Below are 18,437 nucleotides of genomic sequence, written 5' to 3' on the forward strand. Positions count from 1 at the left end.
CCTTTCAGAGGCGTTTTGAATATACTGATTTCCTTCTCGTCATCGTCAAAGAAGCTGGTACCGTCAGGAAGTAAACTGAATGCGTATCCTTTCTTGTTTTGATTTTTCTGTCGATTCATTGTTTGACATCCAGCGTAACAACAAACACCGGAAACAACAATGCCGAGGCAGATTATACCTGCAAACAAATGTGTTTTTTTTTTCAGTATAAGAATTTAATAAATATCATTACTTTTCAATTACCACTAACCAGTCAAAATGATGAAAACGATCCTTGGCATGCCAAAAACATCTTGATTCCGTTGCAATTTGAACATTAGAGGAGTAAACTTGTCGACATGTGGTGTGACAATTAACTTTGTGTCCGGTAAATAGCCAGGTGCTTGGGCTGTCACAGTATGGGATCCAGCTAACCGCAAAATCCAGTATGCTCCTGTCTTCCCGTTTCGCACACGATGCAACGAATTGTCGTACGACAATTCAGCCCCCGTTATCGGTTCGTTGCTTTCGTTGATAATGTACCCTGAAATCCCTTGATTAACTGCCCCAATCATAGCTAACAAGCTTTTTTCGTTCTCGGTCCAAACGTCTGCGACGTGATCAGTATTGCAGCATGAAACGTAAACGTTCAGCATCAGAGTGCTGGTATTCAAGTATACATAATCGATCAGAGAGTTGACTTTTGCCTGATTGAAAGCAATGCCACTGTGCGAGACTCCTGGACTACCCATCTTGACGCTTGTTTCGCATTTTTTGTTTTTGGAGGCCATTGTTGGATGTTGACTAATATAAGTTTTTGCCAGTCTTTGCAGTAGCTCCTCGTCGTCAGTTTCGTAAATTTTGTTAAAGAACTTTCCATGCTTATCGCCGAACGGTATTTCGACGTGCACAGAACCAGTCAATAGACTCACAGCCAATATCGCGTTCACTTCTTTCAGCCAATTTGCGATGACACTCGCGTCACTCGACAGCGGTTCTGCGATTGGAAACTCTAGCGAACTGTTAGTCCGCGGAATGCAACTCTGAGTCACATTCTCAAACGCATTTACGTTCGGAGCTATGTGCACAGCAAATTTCTCAATGTAGTCTGTGATGATTGGATCTTTTCTGTAGTTGCTTAATAGGTACTCGGCGAACTTGACAAGCACTTCGGTAGCAGCCGGCGAGTTTTCTTCGACTCCAGATAGAAACAGAATCGACGGAACGCCCGTGAGCTGAACGTCTTGATTCTGTGCTCCGATTTCCAAAGACATCGCCGTTCGACCATTGTCCATTTTGCCGATCGTGTGTAATTTAGATATCTTCGGATATTTTCCGTTTAGATCGTTCAGCAAGCTATTTACGTCGATATCTGAACTGGTGAAAGCTGTAGTTGCTGAGATGTGCTCAGGTATCTCATCCTTTTCCAGCACAATGTTAAAGCTCGTCATTTCTTTGGCATTAACCACGACTGGAAGTGATTTAGACTTGTAACCTTCGCACGAGAAGGTCAGCGAGTAGGTTTGAGGTGGCAAAATCATTTGGAAATATGCCATGTTCTTCGTCAGATTATACAGAGTTGGCGAAGAGTCGATTTTTACTTTGGCTTCGCGCAGCGGACTTCCCTCTTCATTTGCAACTGATGCACGAATTCCCGTTGCCAAACCGTGTAAGAGCTCCATCAGGGGCGGTAAATTCTCTTGCCATAGCGACAGAACCGAATCGGGTGATGGATATTTGCAGCAGGACAGTAACAGCGTTATCTGCAATTGTAATATTCTTCGTGTTGAGCAATGTTGAAAGTGTTAAAGGGAAATGAAATTCTCATTAGTACTTACAACAGGTATATTGTACTGTGACTTGATGCCATTTTGAAGTTCAAAAACGTTTTCACGCTCCATATTGCTATCGCAATGCTCTCTGTGGAGTTTAGCCGCATATTGGCGGGCAAGATTATTGTAAGTATTGAAATCACCCAATGTTGAACTGTATAAAAAGAAAAGAATCATTAGGGGTAAGAAATTTAGAAGCATGATCAGTTTGCAAAGGTTAGTAGCAAAAAATTAATTAGATTTTGAGTGAATTTATCACACCTAACATCCTTGGCACCACCGCCGATGATGATAAGAGCATCAAAATTTTCGGTCAGCATCATTTGTTTGAGTGCATTTGTGACCGCGTCTACTTTTTGACTTTTGTTATTCAAACTGTCCAACAAATTTTTGCCAATCTCGTTTTTCACCGAAGGATTGCAGCTGTCTGGCAAACTATCAAATTTCGGATCAACTGCTGGCATAAAATGGAGAACAACGTTGTCGAGAAGTTTTTTTATCGGTGGATTCCCAATTTGATTCCCAATCATAACGTGTCTGGCTAAACGCTCCAAGATTTCTCGGCCAGCTGGTTGAGATGCATACAAACCACCGATCAATCCAATGTGGATTTTATTCTCTTCTGGTCCTCCTACCTGTGGATATAAACATGAGGCTGAGTCCTTCTTCGTTGAACCATTGAAACTTCAAACAACATTTGTTCCTAGAAACTGTCATTTTGACCGACAAGGACTTGATTGAATAAGACATGATACTGGAAAGCAACATACGTCGTGTGTTACTTTGAGAGAGTGAATAGCCATGCTGACTGAAGATTCACCAGCCTGAAATTCTGCAACATCTGGTTGAGAATTCTCCAACCTTGCTAGCCGTGAATTGAGCTCTGAATTTGTGAGGAAACCCTTTTCCATATTCGTGATGATACGAAAATCGTATGCGGAAGACCTGTAAGTCATATTTTGTGCACTTACCAAGAAGATCTAATCTACCAACAACGATCATACAAATCACGCATCAGAAGCATATGATGAAGAATGTTTATTTAAAAATACTGTTTACATCAGTATCGTGGAAAATTTTTCTAGTCTTGATTCGATTTGGGACACCGACGAAAAGCCTTACCAATGATTTGGGTCACTACTCATCAAAGTAAAATCGAGCGGAACGCCAAGTTTAGAATCAGGTACAGTCACAGTTCGAGATTCAGATTCGTATCCTGCAGCACTGGCTGTGATGTTATATGTGCCTGGGACCAAGAGACGCCAGTAGTCGCCAGTGGTGGCGGTGTAAATGTCATGCTCGATTCCTTCGACATGAATTCTCGCGTTGTGGACCGGATTTCCGATGGACGATCGAACGAAGCCATACACACCTTTGTGGGCCTAAAAACAATAGAATGATGGAGACTGACGAATATAAAAACCATAGGTAGGCAGGACTCACCAGTTCGATGAATGCCAACAGAGGTTCTCGGTTTTCGAGCCAAAAAGTTGGGAGCTTTTCGGCTGTTGGAAACTTGGCGCAACCCAATTCGAGCGTGATTTCAAAAGCGTTGCTATTTATATAGTTGTAGTCTTGCATTCCGCCAACAACTGCGTACCATCGAGCACCGTTTGTTATTCCGTCTGGGAAGCTTTCATCTAGCAAATTTCTTCCTTCGAATATCGAGGGGCACGGCTTGCCCAAATGCATCCGAGGGTGCGCATTTGAGTAAGTGCTCGCAATCATTTTGAAAACCTTGTCATCTGGACTATAGTTTGGCCGGCTGTTTGCCTGGCCTGGAGCATCGTCGAACGGATAATTTGCCACCAGGGCACCGCCGTGCAGGTTCGCCGATAAAACGAACGGAATTTCATCTATCCATTTCATTACTGCTACCGTTTCTGGCTGTCTTATGTCGTTGGGCTGACCGATCACAAAATTGGATAATCAAATAAGGACGAGGAAAAGTAACAAATAATTTCACTACGTCGGAATGTACATGGCATAGAATATTGCAAAAACATTGCTTAAATATTTCTTCATTAAAGCAGATTTTAATTCCATTGATAGACTGTCACCACTTTGCAACGAACATATTTGCAAATTGCGCGAACGATTTGGTTTGATCCATAAAATCGTAATATTTTTTTTGGTAATAGCATCTCAAGAAAAAGCAATTAAATTATGAATAAGTTCATTTTTATCTTTTTTATTTTTTTATCTTTTTTCTTATCATTTGTTCCTTTCCTTGGTGTTTGTTAAGTATTTCTTTCTATTACATCTGTAGCTACGTTACGGCATCTATTGGTTCTATTATGGTTCAGAACTTTCGTGTACTTTGTACCAAGGAATTTATCCTTTTTGTTACGAATAAATAACTAAGTAGAGTATTTCATGCTACAATGTTGCAGTAATATTGCATAGTAAAATAGTCCCGGAATATTTTGTGCTGCCTGGTCTGCATTGCTTTAGAAATATTGCTATCATGTTTCTGTAATATTGAGTGCCTCAATATATTATTGGAATATTTTGTGTCAAGTGGATTTTATCACTCACCTTTGACGGGGTATATTGGTCTGGGAAATCGCGGTTGAGGTCAATGCCATTAGCGTTACTTCGTCCTTGAATTCCGAGAACATCACCAACTTTGGAGGCTTCGTACCCGTCTGGGTTCATGCTTGGCATTACGTGCAGTCTCGTTGTATTCACGATTTCCGCCACCCGTTTGTCGCTTCCATAATTTTCACACAAGTATTGCAATAACAAGAGCAACATTTCTCTTCCAATAACTTCGTTGCCGTGCATATTGGCGACTAACTTTACTTCTGGTACTCCGGGTTGATGTTTACCGGGATCCTTCGTCACTTCCATTACGTACAATTTTCGACCTTGAACCGAGGTTCCAATGTGGTAGAGATTCGTTAAGTTTGGATACATGTTGTGCAAGTCCATCAAAAAATCTTCCATTTCAGTGTAGTTATGGTGTTTGAAGTCGATGTGATGGAAAAACCCAAACTCGTTACGGGGTCTGATTAGTTCGTCGGCAGTTGGCAATTGACTTCTGGCTAAAAAAGAATAAACAGAAAAGATATGGTACTGCACAGACACACGGTGGATTACAAATATTCCATGCTAATATTATACATAGAAAAAAAAGAATTATTAAAAAATTAGGATATGCACAATTTTCATTGTGGTGGGAATTCCATGCATCTGTAAACTTAATACTTTGACATAATGTATCATTGCTGGGATGCATCTGATTTGCTAAATTCACAGAGGTTTTGTTCGTTGGAAATGAAGTATATGAGCATTTTCTCAAAAACGTCAAATTATTTACGGTGTGGAAAATTATAAAGGCATTTCAAAATTCAGCAATTTAACATGATGTATCATTCCAATAATGCATCAGATTTCCATTTCATTTTTTGAGAACCTCAAATGAATATTTCTTACTTTTTTTATACCTGAACTATGCTCTGTTCCAATAATAATACGTCTTAGATCAGAATCAAAAAAAACTGGAATGCTAAAAGTGAGTTTTCTTTGTGGAAAAAACATTGCGAGTTGAAATTGGACATCAGGAATATTGAAAATGCAAAAAGAAAAAATAAACCCAAATTTTTTTTCACGTTTCAAGGGAAATACATGGTCGCTCAAGTAATCAGACATAGTACCATTATTGAGAAAAACGTGTTTGGGTATAAATAAAATGCAAGCAAAATTGTTTTGAAGCTTTCAAAAAATAGTCACCGAGGTAAATTCTTAATGAACGAACTCCTTTCTTGGTTTTCGAAATCGGATACACCGTTGAATTAACAAAACTTGTTAAAGTATTGAATTTGCAGAAGCACATAACTTCCACCTCATCAATTTTCATTACAACAAAAATACTCGGCTCGATTACAAGAATAATAAAATTAGTAGGTACCACTAGGTTAAACGAAATGATCTGTCACATAATAAGTTTGAGAAAATGAAAGTGAAGGTATTAGTAAATATAAAGTGAAAACAAAGAAGCAAATTATACAAGAAACATTCCGTAACATACTACAAAGCACAAGGTACAGAGAATTAGAAAATCATAAAATCAAAATAATAATAAATTGTATTTGCAATAGGATTTAGGGAAAATAGGTATTAAGTGTTCATTTAAATACACAAGTGACAGACAATATAGTATTTTATTCTTTTTTTGACATTGCATTATACAATATATTATAGGTATAGTTGAATCTCGCAGATCAACGATACCAAATACATAATTCTACACATAATAACGTAGTTATAGTCAAAGAAAATTAAATGCTTGTTTCATTTACTTTCTTCCCTTTTTTGAAAATTGATCATAAACATACAGTACGATCGAAAATATTGCTACTGCCCTGTCATATGACGCGTATGACTAGTTGTACTTAGATTCTGTTTTCTTTTCCAAATGATTCACGTAATTAAGTAAATAGTATATAATAGAAGGTAAATACTTCCTCGAATAGCACCAATTTTTGAATCATTATTAACGGAATTTAAATACTTCAGATTTAATGCACAAAACAAAGCAATTTGTACAAAGAAAATTTTATTTATTAAGTGTGCAAACAAAAAATCAGTAAAGTGAATCGTTAACACGGAACAGAAAAAAAATGTATTCGCAACAAAACGTGATTTTGCCAAATCAACGCACATGCTAGAAAAATTGAATCGTCATGTTAGAAAAACCACGTGAAATAAAAATATTGCAGTGTCTGCACATGCCTAATGATTTTCTGCTGTACACAACAAGATAAATAGCAATAATGAGAGTAATGACGAAAGATAGGTTTGTCACCGGTAATTATTCAAGAATCACTAACTAGTTTACTCATAGAAAAAAAAAACAATTGAAAAATTAAAATTCTGTTAAGCTATCATAAAATTAACTCTTCTATACCTTGTGCTTGTAAAATAATGTGAAAATAAATCGCTACCACCATAAAATTAGCCTTAAACATTGTTGGGAGGATAAAATGGATGATTACAAAAAAAAAATGTATGACAGCGTAATTATTGTCATAATGAATTATAAGCTAGATTGATCTCATTGTTATTACAATATATTGAGAATAAAATGAAAAATACCGTAGTTAAGTAAAAAATCGAAAATATTAAAAAATAAGTAAATATGTTATGGAATGTTGCCTCTGGAGATCATAATTAACAGTCAATAACAGCTCTGCAGATCTGATAAGAAAAATGAATTTTCTCGAATTCTGTGCCAGATTCAAACCTATACGCGATATTTGATCTCGATACTTTATTTTTAGTCATGATTATGGCATTGTTATTATATAGTATATATATATTGTTTTGATTTTTTGAAATGTTATAAAAATATAATTTGAGACAAATTTGTTGATAATTGTTAGCTAATTTAAAATAAAACAAAAACCGATAATAAAACATACATCGATAAAATTAAAGTGTATAGATATGATAAGTTCAGATATCATCAATCAATATTCCGTAAATTGTTCACAGCGATATACAATAAACACAATTCAAGAAATACGAACGATCAGTTTAGATTTAGTAATCATCTCTGACTCGTAAAGACGCAATCATTCTTCGCAGTGGAGAAAAACGCGACTGATTTACCATCTCAAGTTTACCTTGGTCAGACGCTTCGGGATCGCTACGCAATGTGAAGTTAAAAATCGTTGGTCCACCTTCAGCATTTACTGTCAGCTCTACCGGCTCACTTGGCATATATCTGAAGAAAATGAAATTTCCTCAGACTATTTCTTTGAACAAATTATGCTTCATATGGGTTTTATCTTATTACAAAGTTTTTGATCATTTCATATTATTTTCTAAATCTTAGATATTACAAATACCGTTTTATTTTACAGTTCAGGTGATTATAACTTAGACTCAAGGGAAGGTCAATATGAATTTTATTTTTTTATTTTCCTTAGCTAGTGTTGAAGCAGCGATATTATTTCCGGAAACTTTCAGAAATTACTGCGAGTTTACTTTGAATGTGAATTTCCTACGGTTTCTTAGTCTTTCTGAACAATCTATCAAAATTTTTTATAATTTCTTGGGATTCTGTAGAAATATCTTAATTTCTTGAGAGAAAATTTATTTGAAAAGATTTATGCAAAAAGCTTGACATATTTTCTTGTAAATTTTTATACAGCTTTCCATAATTCTAGTTGTATTGAAAATATTCTTTTGTAGATATTTCTGGACCCATTAGCAGTACTTTACAAATATTAATTTCAATCATTTCGCAAAAATGTCTAATTAATCATAAAAAATAAAAATCCATCCGAGTTTTCCGTTACGCTATGATTCCCGAGAATACACGGGAATACCAGAAGCTGGCCTTTTTCAGATTTGTGATAGAATATGAAGTTTGGAAAGAATCCGAGTTGTTCCCAGAAATTCATTCGATTTTCAAATGTAACTCGACTTGGTAATTAGAAATACTCAAAAACTCAGAAACTTGAAGTTCTTCAAACCTTCAACAGAAAATGGACATTCAAAACAATGTGACTTTTTTCAAAAAACTCTCTGGAAATTTCTGAATCCCTCAATCATTGTCAAGGTAATTTAAACTTGTTCAGAAAGAATGCAAAAGTTTTTTCAGAACTGTTCAAAAATATGGTATATTGCGGAGACTGAGAAGAAAAAATAAACAAGTAATTTATTAGAACTTCTTCAACGTCACAACGGAACGTGTTTGGTAATGTAGCAGTCCAGACAAAAAATCAAACTCACCCCCATGCAGCAGCGTAGATGGAATAAGTACCGGGAAGTAAGAGGCGCCAGTATTCTCCACGATTGGTAGTTGAGATATTGTGTTTTATTCCGGCGACAACTATACTCGCCCCTTCGATTGGCTGACCATCCGCGTCTGTGACCAGACCTGCACATTGCAAAATAAAGTGATTTCTACTTCAGTTAAAATCAAGCTTTAATCAAACTGAGTATCCTTCTACCAAAAAATATCTCCCTGAGCAATCAAATGAATCAGACTTGAAATTAGAAGAGTATTAATTAAAATTTTGTTCCATACCAATATTAGCTTGTACTAAGAAAATTATATTCTTTTGTTAAAGGAAATTATAGTAAGCTGGGTATCGTTACAATAAAATTTTGAATATTGTTGGAATTACAAAAAAATATGTTACAAGGAAATGTTAATTACAGTTGCCAATATTAAGTTGTTTGTTGTAATTGTAATGTTTTCAGTTGAATTGTAAAACCTTAAGAGCTGTTTATTGTTGCACCAGCATCAAGTTATCGCAATAGTAAACAAAAAATAAAGTATGGGTGGCTAAAATATTCACAAGCTGGAATTTATAGTTAGAGTTGAAAAACCAATTTTCCTTTGGCGTCAAGAACCATTTTTTCAGTTATGGTACGGAATGAAAATTATCAAGAAGTGTACAGTATTAAACAGTTAGAACTAAACATTTTTGTTGGTGTATTTAAACAAATAGACATACCCTTAATTCCGATGTGCGCTTGTTCGAGATACTTGATCAAAGATTCCTTGTTGAGTCTCCACTCTTCCGGCATTTCATCGGCTGACGGATACTTGCAGCAGCTAAGTTCAAACGTGACTTCGAATGAATTGGACCGTGCATAATTGAAGTCTTGCATCCCGCCAGTAACTTCATACCTGAAGTTATGATGAGAAGAGGAAACCCATTAAGTACTGTCAATTTTACTGAAAGTTCAGTGAAGTGTCCGAAAAAATCTTTGCTTACCAATAGGCGCCGTTTACAACACCACCTGGAAAACGTTCCGGTGGACAAGCGTTTCCTTCCCGCATGGTCGGATGATTGTCAGCGTAAACGTGTGCAAGGTGTTTGAACAATTCATCGTCCGGAGATTTGCTTTCTATGCAGCATTCCCGGCGAATTCTGAAATGGGCAAAAATTCCCATTTTGATTTTCGATTACTGCATATGTGGAAGAAGCCTAAGACCACTCAAAATATGCAGGGCGCTAAGATAAAGTGATTTTCATCCACGAGGGCTTTGTTGACTGCTAAGCATTGACCGAGCATATTATCATAATCATGTTATCCAGTAAAAAATCCGTAAAAAATTGAGGGCCATTTCCAGGAAATTTCCAGGTTTTTTAAAGACATTCAGGAAAAATAAAAATACATGAATGCAGAAGGCACTCACATAATCGGCGCGACGTACGAGATATACGTTATTTCTACTATAACCTGTTAATAGGGAAAAACGGAAAACGCGATTCAAGGCGGAATTGACTTTTTAAAAACAGTTACTCAGTGAAGACAAACAAATATATATTTCGCGGCAAACCTTAAAAATAGAATATTTCCAGGAAACAAGAAAAATTTGAAGATATTTCCAAGACTTTTTAAGGACTTTCAGGAACACTGGACACGATGATAATGTAACCACCAATGTCTTTTTGTGTATTATACTAACAAAACAGAGCCAAGAATGTTAAAGTGGTTGAGTACGTAATTTTACATACGATCAGATCGAAGGTATCAACGACTTAAAAAAATTTACATTTTGTCCTATGGGTAAAGTAGTGTATTAATTGAAACCATAAAGATTTGCACAATTTGTGGTACACGACTGAAAAAATTGTGATAAGCAATATCTGCATCTTGAGAAGTTGGCCGACTATTGTCTAATGAGTTAATCAGCTACGGATTAAACTTTAAAGAACGATTGCAAACGACGAATTCATGTCAAGGTTTCACTCAATACACGTTCCAAATACAGCTACTACTTCTTCACATATCTGGATTATGCGAACAACCCAAATCCACCGGACCCAACGCGTCAAAATCGGATACCCAGACTGTCCGGATAGTTTGAGTACTCAAGTACTCGAGTATTCATACTATCCAAAGTATTACAACTTTTCGAATAGTTGAAGTACTTCATTTATTTGGATACTTAATAATAGTACGAGTAGCTTGGTTTCTCGGCTGGGTTAGTGTTAAGATACTTGTACTACAAATATTACAGCTTACTTATAACTACTATTACATGTATACTATCAAAATGTTTGCAAATCCACTACAGATTTTCTATGCAGAATTGGAGCCAAAGCACAATTTCAGTACAGCAAAGTGGAATTGCCATACATTCCATGTGAATTTGACAGCCAACTCACAATCTTAAAGTACTTTGTTGCAAAAATACACAATGGTTTTTAAATTTCTTGAACTTATGGTGTGAATGTAATTTATTTGCAAATATTTTACAAAGTGTTCTGGATATACTAACTATTTGAATACTCTAACTACATAGATATTCGATTCCACGTGATAATATCCTAAAATTTTAACCCGCGACAAAATATCTCGTCAAAATAACCCATGCTATAATAACCTACGACAATAATATCATGAGACAAAACCTCCTGATGACAAAACTTCATACAGCAAAATAACCGTAGACAAAAACATCTCACGACAAAACATCACCAGACAATAACATCTCACGACACACATCTAGGGACAAAATGACACCATCTGCGTTGTATGGGTGTGTATGGGATCGTCAGGGTGTCCTGATCCTAACCCAAATCAATTGTGTGTATCCAATACGTGTTATGACTACTTTTTTCACTTATGTTATCAAGCTGTATACACTAGTAACATTGAAATAAATATTGTTCTCCTGAATTTTAACGCTTGTTATTTTGCAAGTCTTATTTGGTCCCTGTATCTTTTGTCGCGGGTTAGTTTGTCAATGATATTTGGTCACTGTTTATTTTGTCTTGGGTTATTTTTTCATTTGATATTCTTGTCACTAGTTATTATGTCTTAGGTAGGTTGAGACATATTCACTTGGCACCGGATACTCAGTCTATCCAGATATCCGAATTGCCCGGTTACTCAAATTATCCAGATTTGAGGTTTCATAACTGACGAATTCGAGCAATTTGGAAATCCTGAAAGTCTCATATAAAGTAACGACATTTTTACTCTTTAAAAAATGCTCAATTTCTCAAATTGTTCAAGAAGTTTTGCATAAACCATTTTTAAATAACAAATATCTGAGCTGTCGAAATATAGATTTTTCTTTCGTCAAACCAATTTTTAACAACCAAAACGTGATTAAAAATTTAAGATTTTTTCCTCGAGTGATTGGTTTCAACATGAATCCTATCATTAATTTGTTTTTGTTGGTTTGACTCCGCAATCCCGGGATATCAGCGATTGAAAATTAATGAATTTCAAGAACCACGAAAGTTTAACTGCTGAAAACTCCAGAATAGGAATCCAAAAAATTTTGAAACAATACAGGCGTCGCAGTCTCACTTGTAATTACAAAATTTCAAAAGTTATGAAAAATTCACTAAGCTAGAAATCTCACCCTGAATCGTAGGGGTAGCTAGCAACAACGGCACCACCATGTATATTCCCAGACAAAACAAACGGCTCTGTGGCTATCCATGTCATCATAGCAACAGTTTCATTCTGCCTTCCTTCGGTAATACTGCCTCGCCTTTGACCAGCCAACTTTCTGTCGAATTGATCGGGAAAATTTCGATTCAAATCAACGTGATTCGCATTTTCACGACCGACAAATCGTGATTTAGATTCGCACAATCCTTCCTGAAATATTACAGAGCAATTAGATCTGTTTAATTAAACGTATACAAAGATATTACATCGAAGATTAAATGCGTCTGAATGACATTTTTTTATTAACCCTTCGTCTGCACATGAGGTCATGTTTACTCCAAATTTTTCTTTGTACTTGAATAGCGCTGAGTGGTACGGTCAACTTGAAGCATGATTCTCGATGGTTACATTTTTCATTTTTAGAAATCTGATTGCACAGACTTAAAGTTTAATGAATTCAATCCAAAAAGTATCTCCACCTTTTATTCGATAAGTGCATAGTTGCTGAGATATTCAAAATAAAATATTGTGTAGGGACTGATTGACCTCATATGCAGTCAATAGGTTGTGGTGGAGGTATGCAGACGAAGGGTTAAACATCAAGCACTGGAAACAACAAATCTGGAATTTGTGATAACGGTAAATAAAGAAAAACTTAAGCAGTGAAATTCGATGCGAATAAGTATCCACAGATACTGGATTCGCTTTCTGGTCCCGTCGTTTTCGAGTTGTCAAAAATTTTCGAATTTGCCGCGTAAAGTAACGGGAACCAAACATCTGCGCGGTAAAGGGAATGCCACTCATGATCTATTTTCAGTGCTCATAATCAGTGCTCCACGCATTCGACATGACTTTTCCTTTGTTCCTTACTATATTCGTAAACAACGCATTAAACTGTTTCGAATTTGATACAGGCTTATTAGTAAGCAGTGGGCACGTAATGAACCAGATACTAGGTTATTTTTCTGCCTTTTGACTAGTAGTTTTATTGATATTGGAGCGCTTTTGGGCTGTATTATGAAAATCCGCTAGAGCATTTTGTATTCCGTAACTCAAAAAGGGCGTATAAGAATCCGTCAAAATTTATACCAAATATAAGTATATTACATTACACAACAGTTCCTAAATTTTACGTGTGAACATCATTTTTATAATATCAATGCACTTGATACAAATTCGTTCCGAGTATGTGCAGGGAAAAACAAAACTGTATCTTTGAAGTTGTGATGGTTATTGCAATGAGTAGCTAATTGATTTGCAGCCAAAGAAAGGTTGAATGATCGATCATTTTTACCTGGGATTTTTCGAAACCGTCGGGGTTCATGGACGGCATCAGGTATATGTCGGTGTTGTTGACAAGCTTAGTGACTCTCTCATTTTTCCCATAATTGTGTAAAAGGTACTGAGCGAGATAGACGAGTAATTGTCTGCCAACAGCCTCATCGCCGTGCATGTTAGCAACATATTTAACCATCGGCTCGCCGAGCCGACGGTTATTGACGTTTTCCGATATTTCGAAAACCAGCAAGTCCCTACCCTCGACGGATTTACCGATGGAATGGACCTTTGCCAAGTTAGGATAACTTTCGGTGAGGTTTTTCAGCAGCTCTTTAAGCTCCTCATAGTGCGTGTAGTGCGGGGTGATAAAATTCTCGTTAATATCCTGCTCGCTCTCGTCGGCCTCGCGCAGCGAATATCCGTCACACGTTAGGGATATTGTAAATAATAAAAAAACAACACTTGCAGTGCACTTTAGCAAACTATACAGTTCCATTTTCGCAAGGGAAACTTAACGCGAAAAATGGAAAAATTGGGCTGACAGCAAAGAGTCAGACCAGCTCCTCTCGTCGTCCCGTTTTAATCGGAAAGCTCGACTGACGTCAGCAGAGAACATATTGCGGCTCCCCGGCAGGGGGGGGGGACCCAAATCCCACGTGAAGTAGTGACGTCACACGACCGTCTTTTACCACCAACGCGAAAATCAATATACATATATGCGCTTACATTTCACACCCACATTGCTTTTATATTGCGGTATCGACTTCATAATCGAGCTGCTATCATTGTCAACTATCTACCTATCAGGAATTTGGAAGTATAATGTACTTAAATTTTATCATCAGATCTGTCGATTCTGATTCACTTATCGATTGAGTGATTCTTCTATTTTTCCCTTTTTTTTCTGATCGCTGCTTACATATTCCGAAATTAATAAGGTGTAAAATGACATGTCAGGACACAGTTTTTTGTGCAATCTTCACGCCAAGAGAGGTAAAAATTAAGCGTCACAATCACAGCTTCTGTAATTCACTTGTCCTGACATGAATAATGCCTAAAATTCATGTTTACTATGCCATATAATTTTACTTAAAAAAATCTTAAAAGCCACGAACTGTGAATGACATCCCTAATTATGGTTTCAAACTGCGTACAATAAGGATAAATGTCTCGGTCGATAAAGGTAGAGTAAAAAGTAACACGTCCTAAATTAAATTACTCGATTGGTTGCAAATTTTGAGTCAAATACATGATCAATTGAGAACTTTTATACTGTAACGACTTTGATTGGCTAAGGCAGTGCCAAATCACTGAGCAGTTACTCAGAGCGCGTTAAAAAGTTCAACTTGGACTACAGTCTTTCAATCCTTGCAATGAATTCGCGTATGATTTTACACATCTTAAATCATCTTAATACACTTATGGAATAAGATTTGTTTTAGATAAATATAAGTAGAAAAGAAAATACCGTTATTGGTCGGTCTTCCACTAATTACCAGCCTTCCACTTTTTTTTATAAACTAAACGCGAATTGACCTGTCGATCTGCCATTGATTAATCTTACATAGCTACGATATGTTGAACTTTTTCCTTTGATCGGCGTAAGTTGAAGCTGCAGACATATATCATCGAATATCAAGTAAGTTCAATAATAATAAGATGCATCCTCATTCGGGAACAATTTATTGTAACTGTTTATCTAGTCAAGATTTTAAATTCTCGCATCAATAAAATACTGAATGTTGTTAGTGGCGATTAGCCTAAACATATAGATAAATAAAATCTTCGTAACGATTTTAGGCGTATAAAAAACAACTACAAGCTTCGAGTTTGTGAAGATCGTATATTTTCACATGATTACCACGCAGTCAGCGAGAACAGAAATACTTTTACGTTTTATGAGAATGGGCATTTACGTTTTGAGGAAAAAAAATAAACGATTTTCTCGAATTAGTTAAAAAGTACCAAACCATTAATTCACATTTATTTACAATTGACATCTTGGGAAAGTAACTGTTTGTCAGATGTAATTGGCATTACCCAGAAGATCTGGCGGCCTTTCTTGCATAGTATCTCTCTAATGCAGCTTCGAAAATCGGTCCAACAGTTCGTTTTTGCCATATTGATATTTTCGGTGCTTCAGGTTCCATTTTCTTCACCCTTTTCACCCCATCCTCTGCGTCTAGTTTATCCTCAGATTGTTTGGCGCTATTTTCAGCAGCAGATATATTTGCCTCAGGCTTGACGTCGCTGTCTGCTTTGTTTGTATCACTCGGAATGTCCTTAGTTTTCAGTTTACCATCATCCGATGATAATTTTATAAGCTTTTCTGGCGTTTCTGCCTCACTTTTCTCAGCCACTGTCGTTTTTAACATATCTTCTTCATTATCACACTCATCTTCTGAACTTGACTGAGATATTTCTGCGGCTCTCTTCCTGTACTGACGGTTACTTCCTCCTTTTGCAAGGGTTTTTCTAGACTTCTGCAGTTTGGCTAAATTTCTTTCATTTTCATGGTCAGAATTCTTCTCAGAGTCTGTAGTCAGTGGGTCATCTTTATCCACATGATCTTGATCTTCCTCAGACTTCTCGATATGAGTTATTTCTGTGTTTGCTGAGTCTGCTTCTTTCTTGACCTCCTTGTCTGTTTCATCAGCGTCTTTTCTGTTAACGTCAACAGTTTGTGTATACAAATGCCTGTAAAATCCAGATATATCCTGCTGTTTTGTCACGTCGCCGATCGCCTCTAATCTATCCATTCTCTTTTCTTCCTCCTCCATTTTCTTGAATTCTTCCAATTTTGCCCTATAAGCCGACGTGACGAAACTTTCTTTGTCAGCGAACATCGCGCCCTCTGCTTCACGCTCTTTTTGTACCATTCTTTCGACTCTGTGTTCTTGTTCCCGTTTTCTGCGCTCTGCTGCCTTCAACAGGTTTTCGATATACTTTGCCTTCTTTTCCACTGTTTTTTTATTTATCTTTTCTTCGATTTTCGATCTTTCAATAGTGTCATAAACTTCATCATACTGATACACGGTTGGGTCTTCTTTCAATGCACGTTTCATTGTTAATTGCGTTTGCTTTTTGACCAAATTCTTTTCACCCTCTGCTCTGAGTGCTTTTCTAACCCAATCTGATCCGTCATCCGCATCAGAGCCACTGTCTTCCCCAAAAACATTTCCAGGCTTGGGTACAGAGAGCCGATTTTTGCTCGGTACAATGAGTCCATATCTGTAATTGATGAAACACATAAACAAAAATTCTCAGACAAATCTATGTGGAATTTAATCTTGAATGTGCAAAGATGAAGTGCGAAATAAACTGTTCAGAAATTCTTTTGTATTGAAAAAGAAAAATTGTTTGATCAACATTATTCAACATTATCAGAAATTACTCACCGTTTATCTTCTTTATTTTCATTGGTCATTTTAGAAAGGGATTAAAGAAACTTTTGTGATTAAATTCTTGTGATAATTATGTTACCATCACCCTATTGAACTACGTATACGTTTGTATTCTGTAGGTTTTGGGGTTAGGTAATGGGTTCGTGACTTAATCGTTTTATTTAATAAAAAACGGACCCTAGAATAGCATTTGACACTTGAAGTTTCGTTGTTTCATAGGGACTGTAGGGTACCCTATTTTAGAGTGTTTTTTAACATGAATAGAGTAATGGAACTAAGTTCCGGATTACCACAGAGAAGCATATCCGAACTGACCCAGACGGTAAGCGATATTCTCTAGGTAAGCGCCGTAAGCGCATATCTGTAACTGACTCGAAGTCTGCCGTATTTAGAGTGTGTTCCGAATCTAGCTGGCGGTGCTAAAAATTCCATAAGACAGAGATAGAACTAGTTACGTACTCGGCAGTGCAAGAGAGACCAAAGATTGTCGACAGCACTGAGCACTGGCAGATAATTTCCGAACGCACCCTTAGCATTACAGAGGCAGTGAATGTTTATTATTCCATTGGTTATTCTGTTAAGAATATGTAAATTTGAACAACTGGTGAATTTGAAAAATTAACGACGGAGCCAGGAATCGAACCTGGAATCTAGCGATGCTTTACCGGAGACTTACTCCACTAGACCACCTAGCCGCCCTGACTCTGTTGTCATTAATTTCTCTCATAACCAGTGAGTTCAAATTTGTTTTCATGTGCCCGATTTGTATGAGTAAGAATTTCTTCTCTGTATGCACGATGTAAGGAGACTGTAGTGTGTAGATGTTTATGTTTACCCTTTTCAATCCTTTGCTTCCGATGAGAAGCCCGTAAGACGGCAATGCCGTCTAATAAATGAGATGCGGGTGTGCAAATCATTAATTTACGAGAGAATTTTGTTGAGAATAAGGTTATTCTGTTAACTGAAGAATATATCAATCTACGGTTATTCGTACAGTTTGGATTATTGATTTCCATAAATACGTTCAGCATCATTCAGTACTTTCATGATGCTAAATACAACCGAATATTGGTCAGTTATCGACATGTGCTTGCCGCCTAAACACCTCGAAAATTAGTGCTACAAACTTATTTCGCTTCAGAGAGCGCTACTAAATCAGGGACACAAGAAACGCGAGTGTGACGCTTCTAGGTTTCTCGGCAATTGGATGCCGCACACATGAAGACTAGAGATAAGGAGGCCGAACCAGTCCCCTGACACTCACCAGTGCTCGTATACTAAAAAATTGTACGCGTTTTGTCCGCGTTTTTTAGTTCCTCTACGTGGCGCTAGTAGACTTCTGACACGCTCGCTGCCCTTGCTAACCGCGCGCAAGATTGTCAGACAACTACTAGCGCCACTAGTGGTGGAGATTGGCGGCAGAATCGAGGGACATTTTGCGAACCATTTTAGCAGCGTGTGTCAGGGGGCTGGGCCGAACGCATATGGCGGAATCGTCGAAAAGTGGTTCGTGAAAGCGATGAAAGATCTTGTAGTTCGGGATGTATCCGCAAGCGATACCAGC

General features: G+C 37.0%; 2 protein-coding genes across 2 annotated transcripts in view; both read right to left on the bottom strand.

The window, feature by feature from the left end:
• Positions 1–14,234, bottom strand: part of LOC107221357 (carboxypeptidase D) — a 17,658-nt gene extending 3,424 nt beyond the window's left edge. The window contains exons 1-14 of the mRNA XM_015660314.2: positions 13,486–14,234; positions 12,160–12,401; positions 9,551–9,706; positions 9,287–9,462; positions 8,556–8,703; positions 7,442–7,542; positions 4,350–4,858; positions 3,255–3,716; positions 2,934–3,193; positions 2,582–2,756; positions 2,073–2,446; positions 1,818–1,965; positions 251–1,742; positions 2–178 (exon numbers count right to left, since the gene is read on the bottom strand). Coding sequence (XP_015515800.2) covers positions 2–178; positions 251–1,742; positions 1,818–1,965; positions 2,073–2,446; positions 2,582–2,756; positions 2,934–3,193; positions 3,255–3,716; positions 4,350–4,858; positions 7,442–7,542; positions 8,556–8,703; positions 9,287–9,462; positions 9,551–9,706; positions 12,160–12,401; positions 13,486–13,965 — 4,900 coding nt within the window. The 5' untranslated portion in view covers positions 13,966–14,234. The remainder of the gene's footprint in view (position 1; positions 179–250; positions 1,743–1,817; positions 1,966–2,072; positions 2,447–2,581; positions 2,757–2,933; positions 3,194–3,254; positions 3,717–4,349; positions 4,859–7,441; positions 7,543–8,555; positions 8,704–9,286; positions 9,463–9,550; positions 9,707–12,159; positions 12,402–13,485) is intronic.
• Positions 14,235–15,292: 1,058 nt separating this feature from the next.
• LOC107221343 (nuclear speckle splicing regulatory protein 1) lies at positions 15,293–17,294 on the bottom strand. The gene is made up of 2 exons (XM_015660288.2): positions 16,868–17,294; positions 15,293–16,700 (listed from the first exon to the last, which is right to left on the bottom strand). Exons 1-2 carry the CDS (start codon positions 16,894–16,896, stop codon positions 15,506–15,508), a joined length of 1,224 nt encoding a protein of 407 aa, XP_015515774.1. The 5' UTR covers positions 16,897–17,294; the 3' UTR covers positions 15,293–15,505.
• Between the last annotated feature and the right edge of the window lie 1,143 nt (positions 17,295–18,437).

The sequence above is a fragment of the Neodiprion lecontei genome, chromosome 2, assembly GCF_021901455.1.
Source record: "Neodiprion lecontei isolate iyNeoLeco1 chromosome 2, iyNeoLeco1.1, whole genome shotgun sequence".
Taxonomy (NCBI): domain Eukaryota; kingdom Metazoa; phylum Arthropoda; class Insecta; order Hymenoptera; family Diprionidae; genus Neodiprion; species Neodiprion lecontei.